This window comes from Eschscholzia californica, unplaced genomic scaffold (assembly GCF_041429995.1).
Source record: "Eschscholzia californica isolate CP2 unplaced genomic scaffold, dmEscCali1.0.p SCAF_3, whole genome shotgun sequence".
In the NCBI taxonomy this organism is placed as follows: Eukaryota; Viridiplantae; Streptophyta; class Magnoliopsida; order Ranunculales; family Papaveraceae; genus Eschscholzia; species Eschscholzia californica.
Window position 1 is genome coordinate 38,177,071 of NW_028238420.1, and position 14,151 is coordinate 38,191,221.

Genomic DNA, 14,151 nt, shown 5'->3' on the forward strand with positions numbered 1-14,151 from the left:
CTATTAACAAAGCAGGGGGCCTCGCTATTTACTGGAAGCACCACCTCAACCTCAAAATTACGCACTCGGACAACAACATTATTCAAGCTGAATTGAATAATGACAGCTGGCCTACTCCCATCACGATTACTGGATTTTATGGATCCCCATACCACAAAAACAAGTTCAAGCCTTGGAAAATGCTCAGCCAACTGAATCAAGACCAATCAAACCCGTGGGTGATGATTGGGGATCTCAATTCAATTCTTGACCCCATGGAGAAGAGTGGCGGCTCGAAAGGGTCCAATTCTAATATTCCTAAAATCTTGGAGATTATCAATAAATTAGGTTTATTAGATTTAGGCTATCAAGGTAATCCCTACACTTGGAGTAATAAACAACTTGGAGAGAATCTGATTCAAGAGAGGCTTGATAGGGCTTTGGCAAACCTTCAATGGCTTCACCAATTTCACTCTTATGGAGTAACTCACTTGGAAGCAGTAGGATCAGACCATTTGCCCATCCTGCTTGACAACAAAGATCCTAGTCAAACTACCCCTAAACCTTTCAAGTTTATCAGGACTTGGATGACCCACCCCGACTGCTTTCACTTCATCGCCAACAATTGGGATCACATCAAACAATATCAGAACCCCAACAACATTCAGCAAGACCTTAAAAAGCTTAGCAAACAGCTTTCTAAATGGAACAAGCAGGTCTCCGGTAACATAGATAATAACATCAACCAGATTACAAAAAGCCTTCAAAATAGTAAATCTAAGGAGGAAGATCACAAGCTTACTGTTGCTCTTGAGGAGCTCCACAACTATCAAGAGAGTTTATGGAAGGAAAAAATCAAGAAACAACTTTATCACTTTAGGAGACAAAAACACCAAATACTTTCACTCTCAGGCTATTCAACGCAATAGGATCAACAAGATCAATGCTATCAAAGATAAGAATGGAGAGTGGCATGAAGACATTAAAGACATTCAAGATACCTTCACTTCTCACCTCCTAGATATTAGCACAACGATTAACCCCGGAGAAGATCAGAATACTCCCAACCTTTTCAACCCCACTATCACGCAGAATCAGAATAGATACCTGCTAGCTATTCCGGATAAGGAAGAAATCAATTGGGCTATTCAAAATCTCAAGAAAGAAGCTGCCCCGGGCCCAGACGGTTACCCTCCTTTTTTCTACCAATCTAACTGGGAGACTGTCAACGAGGATATTTATGACCTGGTTCAAAACTTCTTCAAAACAGCATACCTTCCACTTGAAATAAATCATACTCATATCTGCCTTATTCCCAAAACTCCTATCCCCCAAACCCCGGCAGACTATAGACTTATCAGTCTCCTGAACACCACTTACAAGATCATCACCAAGCTGCTAGCTGAACGCTTCAAACACACCTTAAACCCTATCATCTCTCCTCTTCAAACAGCCTATGTCCCCGGTCAACAGGTAATTGACAACATCATTATGGGCCAGGAAATTATCCATTCTTTCAAGAAGATGAAAGGTCCCGCCGGCTATTTTGGTCTTAAGTTAGACATGTCCAAAGCGTTCGATAGAATTGAATGGAAATTTATAATAGACATCATGAGAAAACTGAACTATGATGAGCATTGGATTAAGACGATCTATACTTGCATCTCCACTTCTTCAATGTCAGTGCTTATAAATGGTCGGCCAGGCAAAGCTTTTTATCCTTCTAGGGGTATTCGTCAAGGAGATCCGCTTTCCCCGTTTCTCTTCACTATAGCGATGGAAGGCCTCAGTCGGCAGTTAATAATGAATAGTAGTCATGATAGGTTTTTGGGTTTTCCTACCTATCATGCAGACTTTGAGATCTCCCACCTCCTCTTCCTCGACGATTGCATCATCTTTGGTAAGAACACGATAGACAACATCCACATCCTCAAAAAGATTCTTCAGGACTTCTGTGATAGCTCTGGTCAAATGATTAATTATGCTAAATCTAACATTTTCTACTCAAAGAATTCGCACCCCAAGTTTAAGAGGCTGATCATGCGCACTCTCAAAGTTAAATATGCCTCTGCCTCAGAGAAACACCTGGGAGCCCAACTGTTTATTGGAGCGTAAAAAACCAAAGTTTTCAACGATATCCTAGAGCACATCAAGAATAAGCTCAACAAGTGGAACTACGCGTTCCTATCCCAAGCTGGTCGCACAGTGGTCATCTCAGCCATAACGGCGGCCGTACCCCAATACCAGATGCAGTGCTTTGTGATTCCTAAAGGAATAAGCAAAATCATCAAGGTCGTTAAACGGAATTTCGGGTGGGGTAAGTCGAAAGGAGTCTGTACCAAAGCCTGGTCTCATATCTGCACTCCCAAGAAAGTTGGAGGTCTTGGGCTTCATCTGTCAGATCTGGATAATACTGCTCTTCTCTCTAAGATGGCATGGCGGCTCAAGACTGAACCTGAAGCAATTTGGGTAAAACTCCTAAAAGCCAAGTATTTTCCGCACTCCAACACCCCAGGCCCTACTAAAGTTCATCACTCCTGGAATTGGAAGGCGATCAGAAAATACTATAATATTATTGAAGACCTTTCAACATGGGAAGTACAATCGGGAAATGACATTAACATCTGGACTGACAATTGGATCCCCGAAATCAATGGAACTATTCAGAATACCAATCAATCCGATCTATCCAAAGTAGCTCAACTTATCTCGAACAACAATTGAAATAATGAAGTTCTCAGAGCCAATTTTGATGTTAACACGCAGAACCTCATCAGAACTATCCCGGTGAACATCGAAGGTAAAGACCAGCTCAAATGGAAACTTATCAAATCGGGTAAATTCACTATTGCTTCCATGTACCAGCACCTCAACAATAATAATAGCAACCAAAACACTAACAGCCAGAACTGGAATTTTATCTGGTCTCTCCCGACCGTTCCACACATCAAAATGTTCATCTGGAAAATCGGTACCAAAGCTCTCTCGGTTAGGGAGAGAATCGGAAAATACATCAACAATAATACCAATTATCTTAATTGCACTAATATAGAATCTATTGAACATGCTCTATTACACTGCGCTTTGGCTAAAACCATCTGGTTTAACTTCAATATAATAATTGTGAACATTACGTCTATCACTGACTGGATCTTCTCTTGGGAAGATAATACTAATCTCTGCTACACCAAAGAAAATATTCACTTTTCGACCATTTTATGGATAATATGGAAAGTGAGGTGTGACCATTGTTTTCAATATGAAATCAATGACCTAAATAAAATCATCAGAATGATCGAAAACTTCCCTAAAATCAATAAAAACCAAGAGAAAATCAAACCAACTTCCTGTGAGAAATGGCAACCCCCGCCCCAGAATTTTATTAAGGTGAATGTCGATGCATCTTTTACTAATATAACTTCTAATGTGGGAATTAGCTTGATTGTTCACAATGCAGAATCGAAATACATTAAAGCGAAGGTAAAATCTACTAGAGCCAGAAACAGTGAAGAAGGAGAGGCGATGGCGATTTTATTCGGCCTCGAATGGGCGCAAGCTAATCAACTCAAGAATATTATCGTAGAAAGCGACAACATCAACCTCATCAAACATCTTCACAATAAACATCACACGTTACACTGAAAATCTTTAATCCACGTTCGGAAAATTCGAGAAAGCAGAAAAGAATTCGAAGTGGTGAAATTCAAGTACACAAAAAGAGAACTCAATTCCAGCGCAGACAAACTAGCTAAATGGGCAAGGAAAAAGAACGTGAGTAAAGAGTGGAGGAAAGTTCCTTGTTTTTTAGTTAATAAATATTGTAATAATGTTGTTATTTAATCTATACAAGCTAGTTCAACAAAAAAAAAAAAAAACAATTATACACTTCATCCAAAACTGCCCTGTTACTAAGAATGTCTTGGGGGAATTCTATCAGCCATACCACACTCACCTCTCAAGCACAAACTTGTCTGAATGGTATGATTATTTTAGCTTGGTTGAAGACAATGTTGATCATTCAAGCAATCTATCTCCTATCGAAATTTTGGCTACTGCTCTCTGGTTACTATGGAAAAATAGGTGTTCTCTCATCTTCAATGAAAGTCCTATTCACATTCCTACTTTGATCACCAGCATTAAAAGTTTTCTTCAAGTCCATGTTTCAACACTCACTCCCACCTCAGGTGGTGGCACAACCTTCCGTTCATCTTGGATTGCCCCCCCCCCCCCCCCCCCCCCCCGCGCCCTTGGATTTGTCAAAATTAACTATGATGTATCTTATGATAAAAGGTCTCTGAATGCAGCTTTGGCAATTGTTGTTTCTGATTTTACAGGATCCCAATGCACCACAGACTCAATCCTCACTTCCTCCAGATCAGTAGATGAGGGTGAAGGACTGGCAGCTCTGCATGGAGTTCGATGGGCCATTAATCATAGAATCAGGAAGCTTATTTTGGAGGGAGATTCCGCTAACATATATAACTTTTTGAATGGTCGACAAAACTCCATCCACTGGACTGCCAAACATATTTTGAAGGAGATTAAGGCTCTTCTCCACTCTTTTGAATCTATAACTTTCTCTTATGTACATAGAAAGCTTAACTTTATGGCGAATTCGGTCGCCCGTAGCACTAGGAAAGAGAGACGTACTTACTCTACTTGTATTCCTAACTGCTCCTCTTCTTACCATAACATCCATGTAACTAACCTTGATATTTATCAATAGATGTTATGTTTTGTTAAAAAAAAAACAAAAAAAATAAAAAAAATAACTCAAGCCACACTACCACATGGTTTAATTTTTGACAAAAGATTAGTGAGTTTATCCAAAAGATCAGTGAGTTTATCCAAAAGATCCTGAAACATTAAGCTCGAGTTTACGCTTATACTACATTCTCATGATGAGCTCTAAACTCGCAAGCGATGTAGACTATCAATCCTTTCATAACTAGAACCGGGTCATTTTATATAGGAGTTTGAAGTACTTAATTCTAACCATTGTTGATAATGTTTATATTTTTGGCACCCATGTATGCACCTTTATTGATTCTTGCAAAAACTAAAATCCATAGAATCATCAGATCCAATGTGAACAAAATCCAACTAGTCACGTGTAAAACTACTAGTTTTATTTATACATACATCAGCACCCAAGAACTCCCATCCCAATTGACCAAGTCCCAAAATTTATACCTAACAAATCTTCTTTTCTTCATTTCCAATTCACAATTCCCCACAAAAATTCCTTCCATTAATGCAACCTTTCTTGATCAGAAGCGACCATAATCTATCAATTTCACCTAAAACATCATCTGTTGGTATTTGAAGCCTACAACAAGGACAAGTATTTCTCTTTTTCAACCATGGTAATATACATATCCAATGAAACAAATGCTCACATGGCATTTCACATACATCTCTCCCTTCTCTCATTTCCTCCTTGCATATGGCACACTCTTCCCCTTCACCTTTTGCTTCCACCCACCTCAATGCCACCACGGCTGACGGCGACGCTGCCACCCCCCTTGACATCGCTAAATCTGGTCCTGTCACGTGTGTCGGCAAAGAAAATCATTAATCTTACCTCTTAAACTAAGTTTTAAGGCGAAAGAAGCCCAAGACCACCAAAAAAAACACAATTATATTTATACTCACCATGCTAACAAATTAACTACTATAGATCAACTAAATAAATAAATAAAAATTATATATCTTACCATTGCCATTACTGCAACTCATCATAGCATGAAGAAACCTTCTGCACTTGATAGCAATATCAATATAAGAACATACCACCAAATTAGTACTAGAAGCTCCCAAACCAGAAATGGACATTAAAGTGTTCTTGAACAAGTAATCATTTAGAATTGTTCTCCATTCAGAAAATGAACAACTCTGTAGAATATTGGAATTATCTTGATGCCTAAATTCAGAGAGAAGCATTAGTAAACAAATGGCGTCAGAATCTCTTAATCTAATTCGACTAGAACCCATGTTTGTAAGATTAAGAGAAGTTTGGGTTTTTGATTCCCAGATCATAGTGAGTTGTTTTAGGGTTTTTAATAGGTAACGAGCTATGAGGAAGGTTTTATCATGAAGAGAAAGAGTTTGAAGGAATTGAAGAGTGTGGGAGAAACGAATAGGGGAGGTGAGGAGAGAGAAAATACGGTGGTTTTGGAGACGGAAATCTGAAGAGAGAGAATGGGTCAGATCAGAGAATTGGGTTGGAGTTAGAGTTGAGAGTGCTGCCATGATTATAGAGCTTGAGCTCTGGTTCTGATCTTCCATTGGATATTCCTGTGAGTAATTCAGGAATTCTGAGGAATTTGGAAGAGTTTTGGAGACCGTTTTACTTAAAAAGAAGTAAATGAGTAAGTCATCAAAATGACTAATATAGACATTTAGTTTTCTTTAATTTCGACACGTAATTTTTTTTTTTTAATGTATCAAATTTCAATTGAGATTTTCATTCTTATATAGTGAAATAGAGATCCTTGAAGTTTTGTTTGTCTCCAATGCAAATTACTAAAGTTGTTTTTTTTCACTTATGTGATATGATTTCTTTTGGAGTGAAATCATTTATTATTTTAAAGATTTATGAAGAGATATTTTATATAGTTCAAATTCAAATATTGATGAGTTAAACAAACAGAGATATCTCAAATAGACGTTCTACTTGAGATATCTCAAAAGGACGTTCTACTTGAGATATATTTATTTATTACGTCACATCTTCGTAGGGATGCAAATTAAGTTTTGCATTATAGAGCTTTTAAAAGAATAAGAATAATGTGTGGAGTTCAAATTTCTAAGATTGTGTGTTGTATTAGAGATATTCTTAGAAATAGAAAATCTCAATTGAAACATAATTAGAGATTATTTTTTTTGGATTTTGGAGGGAAGATTTCTAAGCAATAAGAAAATATAATTTCTCTCTTAGTAACTTCGAAATTATATACCAGAGGTATACACCTAATAAATCTAGAACAAACAGATTTACTTTACTTTTTATTTTTATTTTTATTTTTATTTTATTTTTGGAAATTGATTACGATCTACGATAGTCATTACATTGTCATTGATACATCAAAGATGTGATAAACACGAAACTTCCGAATTCAAATTCTTACAAAGAATATTTATAATTTAATAACCCAAGTTCAATTAAATCATTGAATTCATCTCCTCTGAGAATCAAATCTGGGACCTCCGAAATTTTGGAGTTTATGCTAATAAAATCTGGGACCTCCAGAATTTTGGAGTTTATGTCAATACATTGGACCTAACCAATTGTTGGCAACAGATTTAGTTTATTGAACTATACTACTCATAAACGTAAGAAACACAAAACTTTCCTTCATGCATGTTACATATATATATATATATATATATGGATGAAAGATGGGCTAAATTTGTTAATTTGGAAGTGAGAGAAATTAGATGTTGGATTGTTGGGTATGGATGGGGGAATTAGGTTCTCCATTATTAGAGGAAGAGAAGTCATTATTGTAGAATATCATGTCGAGAGAGAGGATATGACAGGAGTGGCTGTGAAGTAGAATGGGGTTGGAAGGCGGTATAATTTTGTCCACGAGTATATCTCCTATTTGGAACTCTTTCTTCCTCTACTATGAGTCTCTGTCTTGTTCTTTCTTTTTTTATCTATTTGGCTCCATCATCTGCATTTTACTTTCTCCTTCTAGATCACAGCCCGGCCGACACGTCATCCCGCCAGGTTTCGGTCGGGTTTCGTGTCGGGATGTATATCATTTTCCATATATCCAAAGACCACGTCTCTTCTTTCTTTTCTATTTTGCCCTATAATTTTGGGTTTCCTACTCCTAAAAGCTCATGTGGCTTCTATTTTAGTCATTGTTTTTGGTGTTTAGTATAGGAAGAACACTAACCGGTATATGTGGTGCTATAAAAAGGGAGAGCGGTAACTTTAGTATAGAGAGAAATATTTTTATTTGTTTACAAAACAACCCATACAATTATTAGGACAAAAACAATCTCCGACTCTAACACAAGAGCGGTGTTCATTCATCTTCAACTTAGTTTCTTCGCTAATCCATCTTGTCATCATCTCCATTAAAAATAATTTTTGTAAGGATTTTAGATATTTGTGTGTGTTCATCTCCATCTTGACATGCTCTTCATATTTCCAAGTCTCATACTTGGTTTAAGTATTTTGTGTATACTTCGTTCATGAGATCTTAATGCATAATTAAGAACTCGTAACTAAATCAATAATGATAATAAAATTATTTATTTTGCAGTGTTAGTTATGTTAATGGTAGCGTTGTTATTTATAAAAATAAAAAAAAAAATCTTATGCTTAGTGTTATTTATTGAATTTTGAGCGTATAGACCAAAAAACGGGCTCTAATAACAGTTTTAGTCATCTCTAATCCCAAAAAGGTTTAAAAACCAAAATATTAATTTAGATGGATATCTAGTCCATTTGGATCCATCTCGATAGAATACCCAGATCTCTAGGATGCTTAGTAATTCATCATACCAAATATAATCTTATATATATATATATTAAACTCAAATCCGTTTTGATCAAATCTACTAATATTCTGTTTTCTTTTTTATCTCCTTCTTTGTCTCTCCAATCACCATCTTAATAACCGAAACATGATCTTCATTTATAGTCAAAATCGAAAATCCATAATTGTTTCTCTTTCTAAAACCAAAACTTTTTATATTCTTTCTTATTGTGAAGAAGCTTCGTATATCATTATAATCCAATACACAAGTTCAGAACTCCATTTCCATTTATATCTCTTCATATCAAGTTTATTTTCAAGATCTACAGTTTCATCTTATTATAAGGTAAGAAACCATCTTTCAAATTTATGTTTTCGCTTAACATCTTCTAAGATTTATATGATTTTGTTTATAAATGGTTGTAATCACTGTATCATCGAATCATCATATCATATTTCATTAGATTTAGTTTTCCTATTGATTATAAATCGTTTTGATTATTTACAAACCAGATTTTGATCTCTTTCTAAAACCGAAACATCATTCATTCTCTTTTTCATACAAAAGATTTCAGATCTGTAATTTAGGTTTTTGATTTTCTGATATTAGGTTTTTGATTTTCTGACATTTCTTCACATCAGAACTTTGCATCCGTACAATTTTTAATCTAGATATTATTCCGTACGGTTTCTCTTAACAGAATGTACATTATAAGTAATTCGTATTAAATTTTTCATACTTTAAAGTACATTAAGTCAATTTCGGTCGTACTGCAAATGTATAACAGGATGTAAAATATATGTAATCTGTTAACAGTTATACATACTTTAGCAGCCTTATTTAAAAACAATGTTTAATTATTCATAAAGTACGTATAATTGCGTAATTTCTGAAACAGTACATGTAATTTATAGCAAATTACACATATCTGTGTTATATTACAGTGTCAATGTGATTCAAACTAAAATACTATTTATCTCCAACACATGTTGAAGTTTATCGAACATTATGGATAAGTTATTCATTGTTTCATGTCGTTTATGATAAATTATAAATTTTTATAACTAACGTATATGTTTTTTTTCTTGTAGTAAACCAGCACTGATGGAATTTCCTACAGAATCATCACATAAACTATAGAAGCATAAATTACGATGAAGAAGATTGTTTCTATGATCCTGTTTGGACAACGGAGTCTTATGTGAAGACTTACAAGGAACATAAAAGCCTTGCCCCTAACTTTGATGAACCACGTACATTTAATGAAGAGTCAAAAACACTACCATGTTTGATTCGCCGTAGACCTGGAAGACCAAAGACAGTAAGGATCGAGAGCTCGGGCAACATTCCAACGGAGTTTTTTTTTAAGTTACCTAGTCTACTATGTTCTTTTCATTTATAATAAAACACAGATTATTATTCAATAAAATTTCATTTCAGTCGTACAAAGGTTGTGTTATTTACTATACAGTATACATAATTTATGATAAATCACATAAACATGATTTCAGATTTACATTTCCTAACATGTTACCATAATTTATGGTACATAATGGGCATGTACGCTTAAAAAAACAAGTAATTTATGTCAGAAAATAATCTAAGTATTCAATGGTACATAATGGACATAACACACATACATATGACAAATTACGTTGTATACATGACAAATTATGATTTCCTCGTCATAAATAACATATAATTTACAAACTTGTTTCATAATTTGTATTGGAAGTGTCTTTATATATGAGTAAAAACGAAAGTTAAGTGAGAGAAAGTTGATATATAGTATATGTTTTGAATATTAACCCTCAAATCACGCTAATTGATCTCAGAAATATACTCTTTCCAAATCTGAAAGTTAAGTGAGAGAAAGTGATATATAGATTTGGTTTCCAAATCTGAAAGGATGAGAGAGAAAATTTGTTTTGGAAAATATCCGTTTTCCAAATCTGTTTTGGAAAATATCCTTGATCCGTTACTTCCTATTAAAACCCCCAAATCACGTCCAAATCTTGCCTTTCCAGATTCTTTCCGCCCACAAATTGAAAATCCATGAAATATGAAGGTGGGACATTGACGGGGCTCTGTTTTAGAAAGTGAGGGTTTTTATGTCCATATGGTAAAAGGTATAAAAATCCATTTTTTGAGAAGATTGGATTCTAAACCCTTGAAGCAATTTGGTATAACAAGAGTTAAGAGTTAAGACGTAAATTAACCCTCTTTAATGAACTCCCTATACGAGGTGATACTCTTCTTGTACCAAAAACCTTGTTTTTATCTCATTTTTAGTCTATTTGTATATAAATGGAAACATGAAATTATGACCAACAATTCTTGGTTCGAGCGGTAAGAAGTATAACTTCCACCTTAGAGGTCAAGGGTTCGAGACGCGCTGAACAATTGAAAAATAAACATGAAATTTATGTATGAAAATCAACAATTTATTCAAACCCCTTTAACAAAAAAAAAATAAAAAACAATTTATTCAAACATTAAAATAAAATCCGTAACTATAATTTACTGTGATTAGTGATCAAATTTTCTTTGTACAAATAGCTGAAATTATTCTGATTTACTTTGTTTACATTTTAGGATTGCTACCATCAAATCAATCATCACTAATGGGGTAGGACTTTTTCAAAGACATAGTGCTTGGACTCATTCAAGAACAACAATGGTGTGGCAGCTTACATGGGTGGGGGTCACTAGGGACCAATACAATGCCAAAAGATACCACTGCACACACATGTGGGGAAGGTGGGTCCTAATTATAACGTAGTAGTTTACTTATCAAGTCATGGGCTCTATCTACACAACTTCTAGGTGCCAACATGGCCATAGGAAGTCAAGTCAAAGGCGATTATGGGTGGGCACTCAAAATACTGCCCCGTCCCCAACTAGGCCACCCAAAATGAGATTTTTCAAAGTCCAAACACATTACTAAGAGCACATGATTAAGAGCACCTCTAATGAAGGACTCAACGCGCGTATCATACATGATTCTTATTAAAAATGGGATCTAGTAGGAATCGAGATATCTTGTTCTGTTTGACTACCAAGAATTTAAAGACTCTAGAATCCTAAGTTCAAATTTCATTAGACCAAAATCTCGCCCTGCCTCCTAAGATTTGTTATGATTTAGGATTATTAAGTCCAAATTTCAAACAAAAGACATATTTCTCTGAAAATACTTTTTTCCCCGAAAAAAAAATTCTCCGAGATTCATATTTTGAGGAAATTTTTTTTCTTTTGACAATTCGTTTTTTATTTTCGAATATCATTTTTTTCCTTCGAAAAGCAATTTTTTTCAGAAATCATTATTTTCAGAACCCTTCTTTTTCGAAAAACTGTTTTTCTTCACAAGAACTGTTTTATTTTCAGATTTTTTTTTCAGAAAACTGTTTTTTCCTCGAACATTGTTGTTCCGGAGCCGTTTATTTTATTAACGTTTTTTCTGAGAAAATCGTCTTTTCAGAAATCGATTTCTTAGAGAAAATATTGTTTTTTCGAGAAATTGTTTTTTTTCAAGAAAGCTGTTTTCTTTTTAGATTTTTCTTTCAAAACCCGATTTTTTTCGAGAGTTTTACATAACCGATTTTTTCACGAAAAAAGGTTTCTGAAAAAAATAGTTTTCTTGGGAAAAAACGGTTTTCGTGATAAAAAAAACTGTTTCCTTGAAAAAAAAATAATTTCGTGGAAAAATAAACTGTTCTTGTGATAAAAAGAGGTTTCCGGAAGAACAGTTTTGGGGAAAATAAACAGTTTTCGGGAAAATAAACAGTTTTCGGAAAAATGGTTTGCGGAGTGAAAAACAGTTTATGGAAAAAAAAGTTTTCAGAAAAAAACAATTTTTTAAAACAAAATAATTTTAAAGATGTGTTTAAAAATAAATTGTAAATCATAAGATCCTTACCCTTACTAGTTACCAAACAAACCAAAAAAATAATTTGGACTCATGAACTCTTGGAATCATGAATCCGAAGGACTCGTGGAATCATGAATCCGTAGATTCATGCTTCTTTCATCTAAACGCACTATAGAAAACATATGTTTCAAGTTTCAATTATGGTTCTCTTTCATACATCTATATAATAAAACACAAAGTTTTTTGCTGACTGGGACAAACCAAGAGATAAGTCTGGCCGTCCATGCCATATCAGCAGTAATATCAACCTTTAGATCTATCACCTACTTCAAACAGGGGCGGCCCGGGCCCAAAGCAACCAAAGCGGTCGCTTTGGGCCCCAACATAGTGAAGGGCCTAAAGTTTCGAATTTTGTATACTGACTTTGAAATAATAATTATATTGCAAATAGATTTAAGACATGACTTAAGTTGTAGCTTAGTGGATAAGGACATGGACTTTATGGAAGAGGTCAAGGGTTCGACTCCTCTTTATAGCGTTTTTTGGAATTTTATTTATTTTTTCGAATATGCAATATATTAGGGCCCCAAATTTAATTTTCGCTGGGGGCCTCCCAAATGTTTGGGCCGGCCCTGACTTCAAAAAAAAGAAGATATCATTCACCCTCTCATTAAACCTATTTAATATAGACCTTTAAATCATGAGCGTCCAATTCTTTATCTTCGCATTATAGCCTTTGGACCAATTATTTCGGCTCATTAAATTTCCTTAAACCCCTTCCGTTTCAAAATGCAACTTTCTCAATGCCCATTAAATATGCAATTCATCATTTCTCTAAAACTCCTCTCTCTTCCGTTTCAATATGATAACTCAAATCCATCCATCCAATAGTATTTTTTGGGATATTTAGTAGTTCATATCCAAGTGTTCTCAACACCAGGGCATCATGTTTTACTTACGGGAGAAACAGTAAGTTGGGAGTCTCATCTCTGGTAAGTAATCGAGTTATCATTTTAACATCTCTCACTCTCTCAAGTCTTATGATTTGTTTTTTTATACTTTTATCTTTTTATTTATATTTGATGGACATGGACGGTGGGAAACAAGTGTATTTAGGTAAGATGGCATTTTAAGTTTCTCTTTCGTTACTGTTCATTTTGTTATCCTGCTTGGGGTATTAGTAATCAAATTTGGTTAGGTTATTTTTTCAGGTGGATTTGATACAAAGAAAACGGGCATTTCTAAAGTTCACATTGTTTACTCAAATGAATTCAATTATCATTCTAGCATGCTCTTTTGGTGATTGGGTAAGTCTGAAGAAATTGAAAAGCACAATAGAGAGAAAAGTGTAGAGTTGAGGAGCGCTAACCAACAGGTACAGAGTCAACTTCAACCTTTTGGTTTCTCCTTTAGGGTGCTTTGGACTTGAAATTGGCCTTATTAGATGCTCAATGACCTATACCATTTCTCAACTTCAATTCAGGTATTATTACTTTTGTTTTATCTTTAAAGACTATTCAATATGTTTGAATTTTATTTATGCTTTCTTTTCGTTTTTGTATTTTTGATGTTTTGTCTTTTTGGGTTACTATGGTTGGCATTACGCATTTGTTAATGGTTTTGTGCATTTGATGCTCATTTACGTACAAGGGTTTTCCACAAAACCGATGGTGAATCCATTATCCATGGAAGACTTATTGGGAGGTCTCTATTTATCTTATGAGTTTCAATAGATTAACGGAAGGATCTTTTTCTTATTTTAAATTTAGTTTCTACATGATCTTAATTAGAGAATTATCGTCTTATTT

General features: G+C 34.7%; 1 protein-coding gene across 1 annotated transcript; it reads right to left on the bottom strand.

The window, feature by feature from the left end:
* Positions 1 to 4,995: 4,995 nt before the first annotated feature.
* SGR9 (RING/U-box superfamily protein) lies at positions 4,996 to 6,352 on the bottom strand. The gene is made up of 2 exons (XM_086672579.1): positions 5,697 to 6,352; positions 4,996 to 5,525 (listed from the first exon to the last, which is right to left on the bottom strand). The coding sequence occupies exons 1-2, from the start codon at positions 6,265 to 6,267 to the stop codon at positions 5,203 to 5,205; spliced, it is 894 nt and encodes a 297-aa protein (XP_086528705.1). The 5' UTR covers positions 6,268 to 6,352; the 3' UTR covers positions 4,996 to 5,202.
* Positions 6,353 to 14,151: the final 7,799 nt, after the last annotated feature.